We start from the raw sequence: 22,006 nt of genomic DNA on the forward strand, positions 1-22,006 counted from the left end.
AGGCCTGGGAGGGAACGGCCTCAGGGCTCCGCCCCAAGGTGGGCGGGCCTGACACCTCCCCTTGGCCAATCAGCTGGCGCATCCTCGCTGCCTCCTCCTCAACCCTGCCCCAGCCAGCCTCACTGGGCTCCAGGTTACACGTGCTACTGTTTGTGTACGTGCGGCTACTGCTGGGCGGAGAAAGGCTGACAGCCTAGGGTTGGGCTGCTCAGGCCGAGCCGCAGCTGGGGCACGGTGGGGAGGGGCTGGCTCCCTGGCTCTGGTGATCTTTTAAATTCTCCGGCTCTCGGGCTGCCTGTCCACTCTTAACCTGTCCGTCTGCAGCGAGCGCCGCACTGCTCAGCTCTCCCAAGGACGCCTGTCCTCTACTTTAGGCGGGAGATGCTGCTGCTCGATTGCAACCCAGAGGTGAGACTCAGGCTGCTTTTGTCCGGCAGGCTTAAGCGTCCAGATGTCTGTCTTCTAGAGAGGGCTAGATAGGGTGAGGGTGTACTGACCACTTGGCGCTGCCAAGTCAAGCCTCTTCAGAGTTGGAGGGTTTTTGGAGTAGCGGAGGATTTCAATCCCCGGAGGGCAGGAGCCTGGACAAAAGCGAGAAGGGGTGCTGGAGCTGTTCTTTTCTCGCAGGTGGATAGTCTGAAGCATCTGCTGGAGACCGGGGCCTCCGTTAACGCACCCCCGGATTCCTGCGAGCAGTCGCCTGTCCACTTGGCTGCAGGTGGCGGCCTTGCTTGCTTTCTTCTCTGGCAGCTGCAGACGGGCGCTGACCTCAACCAGCAGGTAACTAGGTAACTGATTGTTGCCGTGTGCAACCCTCCCCTTCACCCCAAATCCACACAAACATTTCTTAGACATCAAGATATTGTCGTTTCAGTTGTTAGAAACATGATTAGTACAGCGATGCCCATAGAAGTGTGAGACACTATGTAACTTTACAATTTTCCAGTAGCCACATTAATGAAGCAAAACATTTTAGTAAACTGACCCAATTAATCAAAAATATTATTTCATGTGTAATCAATATAAAACATAACTGATATATATATAGGACATGCCTTCTCACCCTCCGTGTATTTTACATTGACAGCACATTTCACTTCAGACTAGCCACATTTTAGGTACTCATTAGCCGGATAGATGGCTGCTGGCTACTACATCAGACATTTCCAGGGTCTACCATTCATTTCCAAAGGAACTGCTCCATTACAAAATTAAGTCAGGGTAGCACAACTTGTAAGACATGCTCACAATCAATATAATTCCTTATAGAACTTAGGGTAGTTTGCATCTTCCATTGAATGTTAAATTTTAAATTGTAATTTTTACTTCTGTAGGATTCTATTTTGCTTTTAATCACTTAAAATTTAATGTATGTAGCTATGACTGCACATGCTTTTATTAGTGACAATTCTATATTTAATAGGGCACCAAGTGAACTTTATTTTAAAAAAGAATTAAAAGATTCAGTCCAGTACAATGCAGTTCTAACCCTACTTCCTCAAATAGCTTCCTCAAGCAATAAACCTCACTCATCAACTTCCACAAGAGTGCTTTGGGGAGACTAAAATATGCTGTCTTGTCTGTAAGGATGTTTTTGGAGAAGCTCCACTACACAAGGCAGCAAGAGTTGGAAGCATGGAATGCCTCAGCCTGCTTGTAGCCAGTGATGCCCAAATTGAGTGAGTATGGAATCAGTGACTTCAAGTGTTATATTTTCTTGGGTTAATCAGACTCCTGCAGCTCAATTACATGATGCTTGCCTAACTGATAATGTAGTGGAACCATTTAAATGTTAACTTAGGCTGTTAATGATTACCTGATACTACTCAAGTAAATTAAAAAATGGATCCTAAGCAATCAGAGGTGCAGTTCTTTTCATATGTCATGGCAGTATTACATCTTAGTTTTAAAAAATCCATTCTATAGATGTTCTCACTGACTTCCTTTGTGTACACACTCATTGTATTGAAAACAGAATACTTATTTGTGCAGAAATGAAGTGCCCATTCTGTGCTGTCCTCTGTGCCAAGTAAGGACAAATAGTGAGCAAACATGGAATTCCTCTGTGCTTCCTTTACCTCTTTTATTCTGCAACCAACATTTGTATGAGCCCAAAGCACCTTTGTTAGAAATATATTTTAAAAAGGCTAAACAAATGTCAACTTTTACTTGAACACATTTTTTTTTTTTTTTGGTCTTAGTTTATGTAATAAGAATGGGCAAACAGCTGAAGATCTTGCTTGGTCATGTGGATTTCCAGAATGTGCCAAGTTTCTTACAACAATTAAATGTATGCAGACAATAAAATCAAGGGAACACCCCAATAAAGATCATTGTGTTCAAGTGCTCACACAGAAACGAAGTTTGGGAAGTGAGGAAAATACAAGTGGGAAAAGGAAGTGCTGGTAAGTAATTCAGTTTCTTCGTTCTTCCTCTCTTAAGGATTTCTTATTTAAAACAGAATTTATTGTTTCATTTAAATATTGCCAGTCTTATGTTTTATATATCTTTTCATTCTCATTAACACATTTTAATACTGGATGTAGTAACTACTACTTGACTTTAGAGACCAAAAATTGTCCTGCATGGTGGAAGATTGGGGAGGAAACCTTTTTTAAAAAAAGTTTTAATGTTAATATGTTTTTCAACAACAGATGTATTGGTCATGAAGAGGTGTGGAGAAGGTCTTCACTTCATGCAGGTTTACCGCTCAGCTAAAAGCTGTGGGTTCAGGCTCATCAAGTGTGTCTAAACTCCTTCTAAGAAGGAGGAAACCTTTCTTCTAAGCGAAGATAACGTTCAAGAATACATGTATTTACATGCTTATAATGTTCCAGTTGTGCATGCTTTGTCTCTTAACTTTTTAAAAGAATGTTTAAACAATAAATTGTTTTCTTCATGATATTTACAACCTTTGGAAAAACTCATAAAAACCATCAAATTTGAAATTAAATTTATTCTTTATCAACAAAGTTACAAAGTAAAACTTTACTACAGTCTTTGAGTCCAAGATATTTTAAATAGTATTTGGTCGCTGAGGGAGACATAAGTTATAGTAAGCATCCTTGTTCCAAAACTCTGGGCCCTTCCATCCACACCAGCCCTAGATGTGGGAGAAGGGAAAGGAAAACCTTTTAAGAAGTTACAGGACTACATAATTGAAATTGTAACATTTGACAACTGAATCTTGCAGTAAGACTGTAAATACCTATACAATGCAAGTATCTGAATTCCTATTAAGCACAGAAAAGTAGCTTATTTGGGTTCATTTCAGATAGAATTTAAAAATTTTTAATTCTATGATATTTAATCATAGGAATCATTTTAAAAAGGAAAACCTTCATTATGGTACTATTACTCAATGTCATATTTTATTGATTTTTAAGATGTATGGTTTTATAATTCTGGTAGTTGATGGCATGTGATAATTTAACTGCCATCTGTCCCATGGAAGACTGTAGAGACAGTGAGAAAGCCTATGAGCCTTTTCATTGCAAGTGCGCCTCCTCAACCACTGATTTCCCAGCAGTGGCATCTCAGCAGTGATACCAGATAGTAAAGGAATCTGAACCTGCCCTTGGGAGTTGCATTCTACATTCTTCATTTTTCTCAGGCTGTAATCACTGCCACTTCCTAGCTTCATGTCAGTATTAATCCTTTTTTCCAGCAGATAAAATTACTTTCAAACAACATTTCATTGTGAATATAGTTAAGTTCATCAAATTTCTTCTAGGGCCATTGATTCATTTTCTTAAAGACCCAGCTAATGACTTGTCTGAGTTTACATCATTCTGAAATGAAATGCTTACTTACACATACTTGTTCAGTGAGGACTCAAAATGTCATTGCGTTGAGTGACAGGCAGTGGTCTTGCTCCTTTACCCTACCTAGCTGTGAGTGTATGAGTGCGTGCTCAGTCATGACCTACTCTCGTGACCCCATGGACCCTACCTGGCTCCTCTGTCCATGGGATTTTCCAGGCAAGAGTACTGGAGTGGGTTGCCATTTCCTCCTCCAGGGATCTTCCCAAGCCAGAGATGGAACCCGAGTCTCCTGTGTCTCCTGCATTGGTAGGCAGATTCTCTACCACTTGAGTTATCAGGGAAGCCCACCTAACTAGGAGGCTGCTGGGCATTCTGGCAGGGACCTGAAGTCAAAGGTCATAGTTCCTACAGAGGAAGATGGTCTGTTAGCCAGTTTTTCAGTGTGGAGGGGAGAGGGTTGAGTAGAGATGCTCTTTAGGTCTTCATTATTTTTCTGATTGCAAAAATAAGATACACATAATAAAATTCAAATGAGGTGAAAGTAAAAATTAAAAAGTCCTCTATCAGTTCTGCTCCCCCTGCCTACAGATACCACCAATTAAGTCTCATTTATTTCCATTGAGAGTTGTTTCTTTACATAAAATTCTTTTTATCATCTCATTTTCTCAGCAAAACTTTCTCTAATGAATTTCATGTCCTAAAATCTGTTTTCCTAATGATAGAAAAAGGCTTACACTTTCTGTTTTAATCTTCCACACATATGGGCCATCTCTAGGTAACTGGTCTCAAATTTTTTTCAAGAAAAGTGGGTAGAGACGGTGCCCAAACCAGCAACTGTGGGGATAAGGAGAGGAGCTGGACGCCTTTCTTTTGAGGTGACTGGCTTAGGGAACTTACACAGGAAAGCTCCCCAAGTGGGTAGAGGTCAGGCAGAGGGAGGATGATCCCTCCGGCCCCTGACATAGACTGAATGTGTCTAAGACTTGTATGATGAACCCTAATCTCCAATGTGCTGGCATCTGAAGTGGCTTTAATGACAATAGAGCCATCATTAGGGTGCCCAGAGAGCTCCCTCATCCCTTATACCACGTGGGGACAGTGAGGAAGTCTGCCGTCTTTGAACTAGAAAGTGGGCCTCACCACCCACCAAATCAGCCGGCACCTCCATCCTGGATTTCCCAGCCTCCAGAACTCTGAGAAATAAACCTCCGCTACTGGAAGCTGCTCCCTCTATAGTGTTCCGTTACAGCAGCTATAAGGCTTCTCAGTGCCTTTAAGATAAAATCTGAACGCGTGTGTCTCAGTCTGGCTCTCAGTGGCCATCCTGACTTAGCTCCTGCAGATCCCTCCAGCCATCAGCCACCCCTCTCCACCATCTCAAGTCATGTTAAAAATGCCACAGTTCTCAGAAAATGCCCAGCTTTCCTTTCACTTAAGAGTGATCCCTTTGCAGGGGCAGCCTTGTAAGCACCACCAAAGACACCACATTTTTGGGAGGAAGGAATCCTTTATGGTGGAGGAGGAAATAGCAACCCACTCCAGTGTTCTTGCCTGGAAAATCCCACGGACAGAGGAGCCTGGTAGGCTGCGGTCCATGGGGTCACTAAGAGTCGGACATGACTGAGCATCTGCACTTTCACTTTTCACTTTCATGCACTGGAGAAGGAAATGGCAACCCACTCCAGTATTCTTGCCTAGAGAATCCCAGGGACGGGGGAGCCTGGTGGCTGCTGTCTATGAGGTCACAGAGTCAGACGCGACTGAAGCGACTTAGCAGCAGCAGCAGCCCTTTATGGACTCTCCTTTGTCCTTCTAAAGATCCATTTTAATACCCCCAGTGCTTAGGACAGTGGATGGTAAATATTAGGTACTTAATGAATGTCCAATGAATGAACACTTTGCTACAGAAATTGCTCCTACTTTCAGGAAGATATGTATACCAGCCAAGAACATGTCATAGAAATCCAAATGCCTTGAAAGAGAAAACTGTGTGTATGTGGCATTTAAAATTTTAAGAATGTGTTTATATTCTGTTTGTACTTATAGATGCTCCAATAATTGGCAAAAGACTTTACTAAAGTGGGGATATAAGAGTTCAGCTACATAAAACACTAAAAACTCTTTACATAAACATTTCATCCATAGGGTTTTACTAATCTCATATAGCTATTCAGTTATGAAGATCTCTCATAAGTGAATTTCAATGTTAAACCATCCATTTCCCCAGAATTCCCTAGTACTTCTAATTTAAGAAATCTTTTTATTGGTACTAATGACTTATTTGGCAAAAAATATGAAACTTTTAAAAAATTCAAGTTGTGTCATATAACACTTGCCTCCAAAAGATTTAGTACGGGTTTCATGGAAATTTAGTACTAACTTCTCATTAAAACTCAGTACTAAATCTGAATTAGTTGCCTATAAATTAACATAAATTTATACCTCCTTTAGCTGGTAGTTTGCTGCTGCTGCTAAGTCGCTTCAGTGGTGTCCGACTCCGTGTGACCCCATAGATGGCAGCCCACCAGGCTCCCCCGTCCCTGGGATTCTCCAGGTAAGAACACTGGAGTGGGTTGCCATTTCCTTCTCCAGTGCATGAAAGTGAAAAGTGAAAGTGAAGTCACTCAGTCGTGTCTGACTCTTAGTGACCCCATGGACTGCGGCCTACCAGGCTCCTCTGTCTGTGGGACTTTCCAGGCAAGAGTACTGGAGTAGGGTGCCATTGCCTTCTCCGAGCTGGTAGTTTAGGCATTAACAAATATTCTTAAATTTGTTTCAAATTCAAATCTTTCATAGAATGAGATTAAGTTATATGTAAAAAAAAAAAAAAAAAAAAAAAAAAATATATATATATATATATATATATATAAAAGCAGCCAAGTCTCCATAATGTCCATCATACTGCCAATTTTTGGTTAATTTGAAAATTATAAACGTTATATATTTCACTCTTTTTTGAGGCATTGATAAATCTCACTATATTCACAAAATGCTGTAAAGTCTCCAAAGGAATATATTTATGAGTTTTGTATTCTATTACTTTAGTTCCCCCCTGGCCTTCATACCTAGAGAGAGTTACTCATCAGAGGCTGAGAGTCCTTCCTTATAGTGAGGATCTCTGTTCTCAGTTTACAATCCATCTTTCTGTTAGCTTCCAGTTCTCCCTCCTGGTTTTGGGTTCTTTTCCTTGTATTTATTTGTTAAACAGACACTTACCTTTTCCAAAATAACCTGCAGATCTTCAGCACCTGTATAATGTGGATCTAAAATCAGAAATTTTATCTGTCCTGTAATTTCATTCCATGCAACTCCTAGTATTGTGTGAGCCAAAACTCCTCCCCCTATAGAAGAGGAAATAAAGAAATGAGAGGGCATATATTAGTCTCAACTTTCCATTCAATTTCAGTTGAAAAAGATTATTTTGCTTATGAATTGATCTAACATAATATTAAAACTGATTGCCCTAAACTGGAAAAGACATAATGTCAAATATACTCCAAAAAGACAAAATCACATCTTTAGGACAGAAAAGATACAATCACATCTATAATCATATTAGGTTTCTATGTCACTTTAATATTCATGGAATTACCTAAACTGGACTTAAAAAGGGCCAGAGAGGGTCTAAACTCCTCACAGCAGGGTGACAATCATTGCTGTTGGTGCCTCTCTCAGCAGACAAGCCACGTTATCTCTGCTCTGAGTGCCTCCAATGGTGCAGCCTGTCTACTCAGTCAGTACTTTCTGTAGTTTGTTGACATCTGCCTACCTGCATTTCTTACATACCAGTCTTAGCTTGCCTTCTGTCACCCAGGACAAGTCTTATTTCTCATAGAATTATGAATCTTTAGATTAGCTAATCCAATTCTCTTATTTTACAAAGAAAGCCCAGAGAGGTTAAGCAATTTGCATAATGTCACACAGCGAGCCAAGTTCCTGACAGCCATGACTTCTGATGCTATACTGAGTGACCACTGTCTCTTTTCCAATCTGCTCTGAAGTCTATTTGAACACAGTTATCAAATCTCTTCTTAGCCTTTACTACTTCTAGTTATTATAATCTTTTTTATAACTTTCCTCCCACCTTGGAAATTTTAAAAAATATCGAGGTCAGTATGCATGATGTAAAAGCTAATTTTAATATGTTTACAAAGGACTGATATTATGTGCCATTATGTATTTACATTAATGATAAGTTTCACATATTCTCCATCTATCAAAAGGACACAAGATTCCAAAACATCTTACCAATCATTATTGGAGTTCCTTCACTCTGGAAATGATTAGCCAGTTCCCGTCCCTGAGAGGCCATTTCAGAACCTTGGCTAGAAAGAAACCAGTTTCTATCAGATGAACTATTCTGAAGATCAAATGAGCTTGGGAACTAATGTTTTCTATCTTTTTGGTTATTAAAAATATAGATATAAATTTAAGTAAAATTATGTGGTAGGGAACTGAGAGCAAATTAAAGCAATACAAGCTCTAAATATTTAAGGTCACTAAATGAGCTAGGAAAGAAGATCTTGATTCTTTGCTTCTAGAACTGCATAAAGAAGGTTCTGGATTTTTAACCTAAGATTGAAAGTGGTCATTTTGATACTGAGGGGACTCTTATGGGTGGATTTAATTTCAGAAGGATAGGTTTTAAATCCTGAGATTTTGTCTTCTTATCATCAACCTCTGAGCCTGTAATTCCTCATCTTTAATCTGGGACCAAAAATACCTGCCATTCTATGTGACAGGAGATTCCAGGACTAAAACAGACAATGTCTATGAAGCCAGTGTGAAAACTGCAAAACGTTTTCAAGTACAACATATTTTTAGGTAATCTTTCAATATCATACAGTTTTTACTTCTGAGAATAGAAAAGATGAATAGATGAATTTTTGTTTTTTTTTTAGAATGTAGGTGCCAGGTGGTGCTAACTAACCCTTAGCTCTTGCTTCGTAAGGAATGTATGAAGCAACATTTTCATGTGTCAAAACATTCACTTTTTAATCACCATCTACTTCACTGCTTAATCTATTATTTATTTGTTAGCACTGATTTCCACATCCAATCCAAATTGCAACTGTGAAATCAGATGTACTAAAGTACTTGGACAATAAGGATTATGACATTATAGTTATCAAGGTTGTCATAATAAATGTATTAAAAACATAAGCTCATATATAAGGAGTAAGCTAGAGATGGTCATAGAAATCAATCTTATCTAATATTTGCTCATATTTAATACTAGAAGCGTGATTAGAATAGTAATATTCTATTTTTAATAGATAAGGAAAAGAAAATTTCCTATTTATAGATTTTATATTTTTATATTATAAATTTCCTATTTCCTATATAAAATTTCCTATTATAATAGATAAGGAAAAGATAAAATTATATTTGGATACATGATTAGTTTCTTAAGATCTCAGGAAGCAAGAGAGTAGGAATAAACAAAAAGGTAGGTAATAGATCAATATGTGATTTTTCCCTTCCAAGAATTCAATGACTTCTGCATTAAAAAACCAGATCTTCTGTAACTACTCAAAGTTGACATATTTCCAATTTTTCCTCTTCCAGACTAAGACTAGGCCTAGATCGTACAAGTACATATCACAAAGTTTACTCACCAACATCTTCTAAAAAATAACAGCAAAAAAATTTAGGACTGGAAAAAATGAGGTTTATAAAGCAAGGGGGCAATGTGGAGGAAGAGAAAAGAGCAAAAACAAATTGGGGGAAAAATGCACTTTTTTCTTTTAATAAAAGTGACAAACTCTCTTTGAAGTGATTTCTCAAATTTCTTAAAGTTTCCTTACCTGACAAACAGTATTTTTGAAGTTACACCAATCAAATGGTTCAGCACCAGCTGTACCTCGATAGATCCAATCCACTGCCGTGATCCGACAAATGCTGCTGGTTTGTCCCCGGCATCAACTAGAGCCTTATTTAAAAATACAAAAAAAATTATAGACAAGACAGCTATTAAAAATTATGTGTAGGGCATTTCCCTTGATTACCAGTATGTATGTTTTTTCCCTTCAAAACAGAAGTAAGTCTGGACCATGAGGTAGGTATAATTATTTAATGGTATATTAGGGTTCATGAAACGTCCATATAATTCACAATGGCATGTTCTGTACCTGCTGGATTTCTCTGTGTGTTGGAATGGATCTCTCTGTGTATCCCTGGTGTTTGAACCAGGAGCAGATAGTCTGCAGAGACCGATAAGCACAGCCCCAGCCATTGTCATCTATTCGATCCTGCATATAATGATGGTAACCATATGTACCCTGGACCACGTAAACCTATATAAAAAGAAGAAACACAGTAAAATATTAACTGTAGATGTATATGTTATATGTATACATATGTATACCATCTATTAAGATAATATATACATACACATGCTCGAGTCATTTACTGTTTTCAGAGCTAGACTGTTACTTTTAGTGCCTTATAAAAAATTAAAAAAAAATACTCTCCAACTCTTTCAGTGTATCAGTGTATTACTGATACAAAAGTGAACTAAGAACAGTATGAGAAAATAAAATTATAAGACAGTATCATTACATAAATGCAAAAATCTTAACAAAATATTAGCAACCTAAGTCCTGCCGAGAATAAAAAAATAATTAATCATAATCAAACATCCACTGGGCACAAGCAAAAAACAACTAATGACACTAATGATCAACCAACTCGTATAAATAATTACTAAACTCACCATACCAGTCTCTATGTTAGGTGGATTGAGATAAGTATGTGGATTTCTAATGTAACCATCTTTGTATGGTTCATCTGGAAAATGATAAGCATTAGACCTTTTGAAATAAGGTCTGTCATGAGGCAGATTGAAGACATCGTGTAATTCCTAAATAAAACCAGAATCAACAGGAAATAAAGAGAAAAAAGGTTAAATGATATAGGTTCCTAGTCAATAAATAAACCCAAACTAGATACAAAACAGAAAATTTACTATATACTGGTTATACAAGTTATCAAACACTTATGATTTAATTCATGAAGGTCAAAGAGGGTGAGATTTAAACTAAAACCAAAAAGGATTTATTTTTGTTTATCTATGTATATGGATAGAAACTGGAAGAGATTATAGAAAATTGAATATAATTTGTTACAGTGAAAGAACTGAGATAATTTAAAATTACTTATTGTAACACAGTCTGCTAAAATAAATCCAGGCTAAAGACTAGTTTTGAAAGTCTTGTAAATGAGTAATTAACAATGATATAACTATACCAAAAAAGTCATGCTTAGGTTTTCAGTTTTAAAAATCATGCTTAGAGTATTTAACAAATATAAGGGGTAATGATTAGATTACAGAATGGAAATTGGTGGTTTAAAGACCAATATGGCATCAAAATAAAAATACACATATATGTTTAAAAGGTAACACATTTCTAAATGTATAAAAACATGTAGTAGTTACTCTGAAAGTCTGACATCTTTTTGATATCTCCTATGTATTCGAGCAGTTTGAATGAGATCATTAGCTTGTGTAACTGTTGCCTCTGCAAATCAATTCATTTGGCACTTACAGAGAGGCACAGAAGGTTACAGTGTTACATCTCTTTTCAGGGACAGAGATTGCGAAGATGTTTCCATGGTATAATTTGATGGGTACTAGGTGGGACACGACTGAGCGACTTCACTTTCACGTTTCACTTTCATGCATTGGAGAAGGAAATGGCAACCCACTCCAGTGTTCTTGCCCGGAGAATCCCAGGGGCGGCGGAGCCTGGTGGGCTGCCGTCTATGGGGTTGCAGAGCTAGACACGACTGAAGCAACTTAGCAGCAGAAGCAGCAGGCAAGGCCACATATCAAAAATATATACTAACAAAAAATACATACTACCAAAAAAAAAAATATATATATATATATACACTATCAAACCAGTCATTTGCCAATAAATCTCATTTCTTCGAATGCTGATCATGTTTTCTTCAAAATGCCTCTAATAAAACCCAAATGACCCTGGGAGGTGGGGGATGGAGTAGTACTAAAAATCCTAATTAGAAACAGAACAAAATCTAATTTCCCTTCTCTAACTGTAATCTTGTATTTTTTATAAATCTGCAAGTAATGGAAAAGAAAAGGAAGTTATTAAATAGCACTCATCAGCTACTCTAGGCATGTAAGCATCTTTTCATTCTTAAATTTCACTATAGAAAAATAACATATGAACTTCACTAAATATATGACATTAAAATGTTATATATAATTTAGCATAATATTTTTTTTAAAAAACTTTAAATAGTTACATGAGAATAGACATCAAATAAGATGTAAAGCCAATAGTGTGCATCCACACTTTATAAAATTAAATCACAAAACACTGGCTATTTATTAGAAGCACAAAATTAAATACAAAATGAATATTTTTATTTTTCTAAGAAAACTGGTTTTACCTTTCTATAGGCCTGCAGCTGACCATCTGGAATTCCTGATGGATATGAAATTGTTACAAGATTTTTTTCCCCTGGTAATAAAAAGTGCAGTGGTTCAGGAACCACAATAGATGTTCCTTTCATGTATTTCAAAATGCATTTTTCCATATCAGTTAGTTGATTATGAATTGCATCAACGAGAAGTTTACGAACTCTGTTGGGGGGGGCGGAATATACAAGTGCATTAATAAAAGTTATAATAGTTATGATACTTGAAAGTGTAGAGTGAATATACTCCTAATATGCCCTTGATAGGACTGGGTTTATTAAAGTAAGTCTAAATAATAAAAAGTTAATGTTAAATAAACTAAATTTCCTCTGTGCAAATAAATGGAAAATTCTATAGGTTTTGCATATTATCCTACTTCCTCAATAAACACTGAATTACTAGATGACTCTTAGTTTAATAATAAACACGGAGTAAATCATAGCAAAAAAGAACAACCACCACCCTAGATATGCCTCAATGACACTTAAAAATGGGCTTTGATTACTTTGGGGGAGGGTCCTCATTTAAAGGTGACAGTAGTATTAGAAGATACCTACTTTCCCCACGTTTCTTCTGGAGCAACAGATAAAACTGCATCAACTGGTAAAGTCATACTAACGTAGTGGTGTCCTCCGCTTTCTCTTTCAATAATGGGCGTTACGGCGGCCAGAGGGGTTGACACTTCCAGCATCAGATCTATATTTACTATTTGATGCTATAAAGATAAACAGTAATAGTTAACTTAAAGCACACTGAACAATAATATAAAAGGTAAGTAAAAGGACTTTTTAAGGACCATATAAACTATATTACTGGAGAAGGCAATGGCACCCCACTCCAGTACTCTTGCCTGGCAAATCCCATGGATGGAGGAGCCTGGTAGGCTGCAGTCCATGGGGTCACTAGGAGTCAGACACAACTGAGCGACTTCACTTTCACTTTTCACCTTCATGCATTGGAGAACAAAACGGCAACCCACTCCACTGTTCTTGCCTGGAGAATCCCAGGGACGGGGGAGCCTGGTGGGCTGCCATCTCTGGGGTCGCACAGAGTTGGACACGACTGAAGCGACTTAGCGGCAGCAAACTATATTACAGTAAATTATTTAAAAGCACAATTTTTAGCTTAAAGAAAAATTCTTCTCTGCTTCAAAATAATCTGAGGAGAGGCATAGAGTGAGTGGGAAGTGAAGATGAAACCAGACCGATTATGTATCCAGAAGCATTAAAAGTTCACCATGGTTCATTGTACTATATTTGTATAGATTTAAAATTTTCCAAAAAAATGAATAAACAAGATACAATACCACACATCAAGACAACTTTTAAACATATATTATGACTATATACCTCTGCTCTAAAGACATACTAATAATGAACTCTATTAGAAGGTTTGATTTTGATAGTGGTATGGAAAAACAATTCTGAAAATGCTTTCTGTATATTAAACAAATTTAGCAAAATATTAAAGAGTACTGGAAGCCAGGTTTCTCACCAGGAAAAGGTTAGGAATTGTGTGAGACTGAAGTAGAACTGGAGGTATATGATTTACATGGGTAAATATTGATGTGTGCGTTCTATATGTATAGTATGTGTGCATACATGTCTGCCTTCCTTGGGGAAATGGCTGATTCTTGAGATGAAATAGCAAAAGTACGTGAACCTGGAACATCCTTGGAAGAAAGTACTAAGTATTCAAAAGTACAGTATCAAGAGGACATTGGAGCCAGCATAAAGTTTCTCTTGGCCAAATTAGAAAATACGAGCATCAAAATAACTGATGACAGTTAACAGACAACTCATTGCATAAAACAGGAATCCATGCTTCCACGCAGTTAATACACAGCGAAGAGGAAAAGCTCTTCCTTACAGTACAAAGTCATCTTGTAAATGTAAAAAGAAACAAGACTTAGAAAAAAATCACCACTATGCAACCATCAGATTAATGTTAGATTCTGACAACAATTATCAATTGATGTTAGAAGTGTTGGGTAAAAACTTGATGAGGAATAGGATATATACATAAACTCAAAGCATCTTCCCACAAGATACCTTCTAATTATCAGGGCAAAAAATAGGACCCTCACAGTGGAGAAAAGTGGCAGTTACCACATTAAGTGATCAACGTTAACGTCATTGATACGAGAACCAACTAAGTATATGCCTCTTTCATACGATGTGCTGAGGACATCGTTACTTCTTTGGTATTCCTATCAACAATGACCACCTGAACCTACCATAAGGTGGCCTAGAACAAACTCAAACCCAATCTGAGAAACATTCTACAAAATAACTGACCTGTAACCCTCAAGATGTCAACCTCCTGCTGCTACTGCTACTGCTGCTAAGTCGCTTCAGTCGTGTCCGACTCTGTGCGGCCCCATAGATGGCAGCCCACTAGGCTCCCCTGTCCCTGGGATTCTCCAGGCAAGAACACTAGAGTGGGTTGCCATTTCCTTCTCCAATGCATGAAGGTGAAAAGTGAAAGTGAAGTCGCTCAGTCGTGTCTGACTCTTAGCGACCCCATGGACTGCAGCCTACCAGGCTCTTCCGTCCATGGGATTTTCCAGGCAAGAGTACTGGAGTAGGGTGCCATTGCCTTCCTCCAACGACTGGTAACTCTCAAATCCTTATCCAAAGCCCATAGTTTTTTTGTACATTCCACATGTAAAAATCTCACAGCTCTGGTCGACACCTCACTGGTGTCTCAAACAGTATGACCAACACTGACCTCATGTCTTCCCCATCTCCCATCTTTATCCAAGCAAGAAGCTGGTCATCTCACATCCAATTAGTCTCCAAGTACAATCCTTCTCATTCCCTAAATATTTCTTGTATCCATTCCCTTCTCTTTATTACTACAGCTACTGGTTTTGTTCAGAGTCCCCTGAGTGGTCTCTGTCCACATCTCCAGCCTCATGTCCACTCTGGAAAAATGCTACAGTCATATTAAATATTAACTTTCTACAGCTTCCTGCCTTGAAGTAGCTGCTCTGTTTTTCATCTCTAATACCTGGCAAAGTTTGTGGCACGTGGCAGATACTCAAGAGTACTGGTTCAAAAATCAACAGAACCAAAACTGTGAAGAAAAGTAAATCACTTATCATTTACTATTTCATACAGCATAATGTGTTAGTGTCAAGTTTCAGAATGATTCCTTTTTAAGTAATTTGTAAACATACTCAAGGACAAAAGTTTAGATATATAAAACAGAGGTATAACCTTGGGCATGTCACTTAATCTTTCTGGACTTGAATCATCTGATCTGTAAAAAAAAAAAAAATAAGAACTTTCTAAGATCTCACCCAACTCCAAATTCAAGGGCTGAAAATTTTTATCACTAAGAAGACAGGTGATTTGCTTACCATGTCTGATAACTTTTTATCTTTCTTCTTCATGAACTTTCGTTTTGTATCTTCTTCCTGTTCAAATCTAAAAATTTAATATACAGAGATATTTATAATATGAAATGATATTGTAAAGACATTTCTAGCAATCTTCAAGCATACTCACTGAATAAAGCGCATTATGTTCTTACAGGCAGAACTATTGGTCAGCTCTCCTGGAATGGTGTTCATGTCACTGTTAGGCCATATGTACACTGAACTATGGCAAATTCTGAACACAAGGGCATCTGAAGAAAGCTTGGTTGACAGGTCACTCAGTACATGTTTTACTGCATTCTTGATAAAAATTTCTAAATTAGAAGAACACAAACAGAAGTTAATATGAAAAACTGTAAACTTTTCAACATGAAGGCATCCAAGCACACAGATATAGAGCACAGTAAAAGTGATCCCCAAACATCCATTCCTCAGATTCAATAATGTAAAAAAGGTTTGTTTTGTCTTTAAAAAAATGGAGATAAAATTCATAGACCAGAAAATTCATTCTTTTAATGTGTACAATTCAGTTGCTTTTAGTATACCACAAGGTTTACAATCATCACTATCTAATCCCAGAACATTCCGTCACCCCCAAATAAACCCTGGACTTCCCAGGAGTCACTCCCCAAACTCTTGCACTTACTCATGGCAATCACTAACCTACTTTTGGTCTCTATAGACTGCCTTACTCTGGACACTTCATATGAATAAAATCACACATTTTGTGGCCTTTTGTGTCTGGCTTCTTTCACTCAGCCTAATATTTTCAAGATTCAACCAACTGTGAATCCATCCCTAGCATGAATGAGCACTTCACTCTTTTTTATAGCTGAATAATATTCTATTATATGAACAGAATATACTCTTTATTCATTTGTAAGCTGATACATATTTGGGTTGTGTCTATCTTTTAGCTATCATGAATAATGATTTTACAAATATTTGTGCAGAAGTTAGTGTGTGGATATGTCTTTCATTCTTTTAGGTAATAACCCAGAAGGAACTGCTGGATCATATAGTGGCTCTCTTTCTGTGGACCTGTCAAACCGCTTTCTAGAGGAACTGCATCATTTTACCCTCCCATCAGCAATGGATGAGGATTCCAATCACTCTCAAAATACCATATTACTTACAGAAATAAAACTCGAGTGAGATATGAATTTCTTAGTAGTTCTCTTCCTCAAACTATATCCCACTAAGACTGTACAAAGTATTGTGTTCTTAACTCATGTTCTTTTTCCCTCTATGTGGTATGTCACCAACCTGGTATTTGTCTGACTTCATTTTCAATGATTTCCTTTTTACTTAATAGAATTTTTTGAATATAAAAACCATTTTCATGGTTCCAGAGTCAAAACTATATAAAAAGATATATCTGAAGAAGACAATATTTAAATATTTGTCCCAGTTTTATACTCCTAAATCCTAAACCTATTTAACTCTGTGGTTAAAATATTTAACTATCATGTCAATATCTTGATAAATAAATACCTTGAAGTTGTGGGAGAGAAAGATTACTTATAACAAGTCAGATATAAAGGCATCCTAATATGTTTCAGAAATCCAAATTTAAAGATTTATAGTTTTACTACAAAAGACAAACATAATTCCTGGATTACCTTCTGCCCATCCCTGAAGACCATGAAATATCTAAATAATTGTGATGTCTTTAAAGTTAAGCACCTCCGTTCTCAGTATTTCCTCATTAATGATTCCCTTCAAGGAGTGTTTCAAAGAGTTGGGTACAGCAGGGGTAATACTATCAAGTCAGAAGACAAGCTCAAATACATCAATTATTTGGGTGAAAAGTATGTGCAGTCCGTATTTACATTTGAAATTACATCATTATGTCTGTTGACTGATAGATCAGTTATACTTTGCAGTTAAGTTCATAGCAAAGGATAACTTCAATTTGTAGCGAGCTGTAAAATGTAAGGCTTTATCCACACAAGTAACACACTGTGTGGGAGCTCAGTAGTTAAGTCATGTCCGGCTCTTTGTGACACCATGGACTACAGCCTCGCCAGACTCCTGTCTATGGGATCTTCCAGGCAAGAATACCAGAATGAGCTGCCATTTCCTTCTCTAGAGGATCTTCCCAACTCAGGGATCCAACCCATGTCTCCTGCATTGGTGGATAGAGCCACCAGGGAAGCCCAAGAAACAATACTTTACTGATAAGATAGGCTTAAAAACGAGTTTGACTTAGTTCTTGCAAAATGATTCTCATCTTGATTGCACATTAGAGAATCAACTAAAAAACTTACTGATGCCCAAGTCTCTGTCCTTGAGACTTACTTATTTGGTTGGGGAGTGGGGTCAGGATGTGGACCAACACAGAGAACAATTTTTTAATATGAAGGGATGGGTCAGAAAGACCATCTTGCATTCTCTCCCTTCCTCTTTCCAAGGGACCAGTAAATAATCATCAGCTGGTGATCTTGAAGGAACTCTGACACTGTTTATTCCTCACCTTTCTGAACTTCTCTGTGGCTCCTGACACCCTTGATCATACTTTTCTTGAGTGATTTCATCTAATACAAGGCATTAACTATCATCCTTGGGATATACTAAGTTCTCTATCTCCAATTCTGACCACTCTCCCCCAAGTTTCAGACTTAAATTACCAATTGCCTGCTGCAAATTCACACTTGATGTACTGTGGCATTTCAAATGAAACACATCTCAAACACAGCTCCTTGTCATCCTCCTCTGATATCCTTTAGCTTGGTTTGTGGCAGCAGTCAGAAACAGGAAGACATCCTAGAGTTTGGTTTATACCAACACTGCTGATTTTTCTCCCATAGAACCTGCCTGCCATTCCTAAACCACACGACCTCAAGAGAATGGGTTCTGGAGTCTTAGGGTTATATACTATTTAAGTCTGCAAAGTGTAAGTCTAGCTGTCTCATTTACAGTATGCTCAGGGTGGATATTTGCATTTATTGTGACAATTTTCTTGGAGAGGGCAGTAAAGCTTCTTAAGTAAGGGGACACCTTAATGTGCAGAGGAGCCCCATGGGCTAGCAGTGGTGGGGAATGCAGCATCTAAATCCAATTCATATCACTTACTATTTGACTTTAGACAGTTTATTCACCCTCACACTCAGTTTCATTTGCAAAATGGGAAGAATCTCACCATATTTCATTGTCGCTTTTATAGTAAAAAAGGAGAGTATCTTGGAAGACCTACCATTAGGAGTAGCTAGCTGAAAAGCTAGATCAAGGCCACCTCTTATTCTGAAGAGTATATCCATAGTCTCTGAAATAACCTAAGACAAATAAAACCAAAATTTCATTGTAAAACAAAAGAAACTCATCCTTATATAAATTAGAATCTAAGTGAATTTAGATTAAGGCATAAATTAACTGTGACTTTTCAAATTATTTTCTGAGTTAATTCCTTGCTTTATGGAGAAAAACACAACACCATAAATTCTGTATTAGAGATTCTCAGCCTTTGTTCCACATTGAAATCACCTGAGGATTTTAAAGTACCCATTCCTAGGCTACACTCCCAGAGATTCTGATAAATTGGTCTGGGGAGGATATTTAAAAACTCTTCTATATCAGTGATTCTAAAGGAAAAAGGTTGCGGACCACACTGCTCTGGGACAGTATTTCTAAATTGTAGTCTTCACAATCATAGGGTTTAACAATGCCATGAAAAGATCAACGGTCAAGAAATGGTTTAAGAATGGGACAGGAATACTGAACCTATTATGATAACAACTGGTGGGCAAGACAATGAGAGGAAACTAATACATCACTGATGGTGGAAGTATAAACTCCTAGAATTCATCATAGGGTGATGTAGCAATAAGAATCCAAAGCCTTACATTCACATTCTTGGTCTAGTAATTCTGCATACAGAAATTTAATCTAAGGAAATTTGCAAAACACACAAAGATTAATGTATATGAATGTTAGCCTGTCAACAAGAGGAAACCAATTAAATAATTACAAACATTATATAGCAATGAAAAATCATGCTTTATGTGAATATTTAATGCTGTAGGAAAATGCGCGCAACTTATAAAGGGGAAAAAAAGCACTTGTAAAATGAAATTATTAGCAGTTCTTAATTTGGGTCCATATGTTGAGTTTCATGTAGTTGATGACATACGACAAAAGAGATATCATTTTGCTTGGGGAAAAGAGTGGGAAAGAGGAAGGCAACCTCTGGGAAAAGGTTTCAAAGATTTCATCAGATTCTCAAAATATGCCCCGAACAAGATGAAGAACCATACTACACAGTAAAAGTCCTATTTTTAACTAAATCAGTAAGTAGTACATTTACTGAGCTCTTAAAAAAGTAGAAGGCACTATGCTAAATGACTGGACATATACTAACTTTGATACTCAAAATAGGTACCATTACTATTTTTCTCATTTATAATCTCTGTCACATTGTTCCAAAGGCGACTGCTTCTTTTTTCCAAATTATAACCTACTGAAAGGCCATGCCCTTTGCCCCAGTTATACTTCTTGGAATTTATCCTAAAGAAATAATCAAGAAAGCTCAGGACAAAGTTAGCTTGAATGCTGTCCACTTCTCATACTGTTGTTCATCACAGCAAAAAACAAACAAAATCCCACCTAAATTGTTATCAATAAGAATCTATTAAGTATAAGAAGTTGATTAAATACTATGTACCTATTTGAATAAAAAATATTTAATGGCACTGAAAGATACTGACAATAAAAGTTAGCAACAGCAACCCTTAACTGTGACTTTCTGTATGACCTTGTAACTAATCACTCAAGTGTGTCTTTTCTGTAATACTGGAAAAATATACATCACAGGGTTGTTCTGAAGGCTCCATAGAGATCTTATGTGAACACACTAGAATCTCCTTACACTTCTGAATTGAGACTCTCTCTGAAGAAATAATATTTAAACTGAGATCTGAGGGGTAAGTAGAGTATTCCAAAGGAAACACTCCAAAGAACATTCCAAATTCTAAAGTAAAGATAGGGGTGAAGGTGGCCAAGCCTTTCCCAGGCAGAGGCTCTGACTGTGAAAGCCTGCTTAAAAGACCACTTAAGAGACCAAACCAAGGGTTAGATCTCATGATGCCAAGGACAAGAATAACTGGAGACTGTGATGACTGACAACCATTTAGGTGTCAGTTGTGTCCGACTCTTCGTGACCCCATGGACTATACAGTCAGGCCAGAATGCTGGAGCGGGTAGCTGTTCCCTTCTCCAGGGGATCTTCCCAACCCAGGTCTCCCGCGTTGCAGGCGGATTCTTAACCAGCTGAGCCACAAGGGAAGCCCAAGAATACTGGAGTGGGTAGCCTATCCCTTCTCCAGGGGATCTTCCCAACCCAGGGATTGAACCGGGGTCTCCTGCTTTGCAGGCGGAGTCTTTACCAACTGAGCTATCAGGGAATCCCCTGTAGATTTCATAGGATCTGGTCACGGAACAGATGTTCAGGAGCTGCGAAGAGGGCGATGTCAAGGATGATTTCCAGGTGTTTGGCATGAACAACGGTGCGGTGAGTGGTGGCGCAATGACCCGAGACAGGGTCACTGGAGGAAGAGCAGGGTGAGGTGGGTATGGTTAAGTCAGTTTTGAACTTGCTGAGTTTAAAATATATATGGGCCAACTAAGTGGAGGTACAGTTAGTAGATATGCGGCTCTGGAGCTCATAATACATCTCTAAGCTAGAGATACAAATTCTGGACAAAGCACAGGGTGTAAAGAAAAGTACTGAACACACATCCAGGGATACCGGACTGCAGCAGAACGTGCCTGAGCAGTCAGGGGGAAACCAGGGAAGTGTTACCACCACACTGCCGAGAGAACAAGAGTTACGTGGAAAGTTACTCTTCTCTTTTCCATGTCCACTCTTTCTTCGAAACCTTCAAAAACGTCTCATGATTCCCTCGTTCTCAAAATGCACGCGCAAGGGAAAGGTGCAGGGAGCGCAGTGGAGCCGGGCAGCCGAAGGTCGTCCGGGGGCGGCTTCCCTCCGGCCCTACCGGGAAGGCCCGGACCACCGGTCCCCGGCAGTCTCAGTTCTTTCAAGGGCCGCAGAGCCCCACTCGCAGGCAGCTAGTGAGGTCGGAGGTGACCACACAGGAGTCGGTGGCCGGCTGGGGGGGTAATACTCACCATATCAGCTACGCGGCGCCGACAGCAACACGGAGGGCCACCCACCGCTCAGGAGGCTGGCTCGGAAGTGGTTCCGCCGGGGGGCGGGATTTGGGAGGGCCGACTACCGTTCCCAACATGCCCTGCGGCGTGCGTCACGGGGCGTACCACCACTCCAGATCTCGCGGGGGGATAACGGGGCGGGGAGCGGAAGTCCTAACGAATGATGGACGCAGGTCCTCCGCATCCTCTTGGCGTCTTTCTGTCTGTGTCTTCCTCGACCGTATGCGAACCCTCCACCTAGCCTCC

The 22,006-nt window shown here is 38.6% G+C and overlaps 2 protein-coding genes across 5 annotated transcripts; one reads left to right on the forward strand and one right to left on the reverse strand.

Annotated features, from left to right (window-relative positions):
- The first annotated feature begins 268 nt into the window (after positions 1-268).
- On the forward strand, positions 269-16,712 carry ANKRD37 (ankyrin repeat domain 37). Of its 4 annotated transcripts, none has more exons than XM_052661427.1 (6): positions 269-408; positions 628-780; positions 1,507-1,679; positions 2,202-2,405; positions 6,216-6,318; positions 16,581-16,712. In XM_052661427.1, exons 1-5 carry the CDS (start codon positions 382-384, stop codon positions 6,220-6,222), a joined length of 564 nt encoding a protein of 187 aa, XP_052517387.1. In that variant the 5' UTR covers positions 269-381; the 3' UTR covers positions 6,223-6,318; positions 16,581-16,712. The 4 variants fall into 4 exon arrangements, with proteins under 4 accessions (XP_052517387.1, XP_052517390.1, XP_052517388.1 ...); XM_052661430.1 differs by having other exon boundaries at positions 1,588-1,679; XM_052661428.1 differs by lacking the exon at positions 6,216-6,318.
- UFSP2 (UFM1 specific peptidase 2) lies at positions 3,005-21,789 on the reverse strand. The gene is made up of 12 exons (XM_052661426.1): positions 21,719-21,789; positions 18,789-18,867; positions 15,723-15,906; positions 15,575-15,641; positions 12,768-12,925; positions 12,183-12,375; positions 10,480-10,626; positions 9,896-10,060; positions 9,572-9,696; positions 8,013-8,089; positions 6,981-7,105; positions 3,005-3,103 (listed from the first exon to the last, which is right to left on the reverse strand). Exons 1-12 carry the CDS (start codon positions 21,719-21,721, stop codon positions 3,017-3,019), a joined length of 1,410 nt encoding a protein of 469 aa, XP_052517386.1. The 5' UTR covers positions 21,722-21,789; the 3' UTR covers positions 3,005-3,016.
- Between the last annotated feature and the right edge of the window lie 217 nt (positions 21,790-22,006).

The sequence above is a fragment of the Budorcas taxicolor genome, chromosome 24, assembly GCF_023091745.1.
Source record: "Budorcas taxicolor isolate Tak-1 chromosome 24, Takin1.1, whole genome shotgun sequence".
In the NCBI taxonomy this organism is placed as follows: Eukaryota; Metazoa; Chordata; class Mammalia; order Artiodactyla; family Bovidae; genus Budorcas; species Budorcas taxicolor.

Coding starts and splice junctions, on each gene's coding strand:
- ANKRD37 (XM_052661427.1), top strand. CDS start 382: ATGCTGCTGCTCGATTGCAACCCAGAG. Junction 409..627: donor TGCTCGATTGCAACCCAGAG/GTGAGACTCAGG, acceptor CTTTTCTCGCAG/GTGGATAGTCTGAAGCATCT. Junction 1,680..2,201: donor GCCAGTGATGCCCAAATTGA/GTGAGTATGGAA, acceptor TTTTGGTCTTAG/TTTATGTAATAAGAATGGGC.
- UFSP2 (XM_052661426.1), bottom strand. Junction 9,697..9,895: donor CACACAGAGAAATCCAGCAG/GTACAGAACATG, acceptor TTTTTAAATAAG/GCTCTAGTTGATGCCGGGGA. Junction 7,106..8,012: donor AGGAACTCCAATAATGATTG/GTAAGATGTTTT, acceptor CCTCTTCTATAG/GGGGAGGAGTTTTGGCTCAC.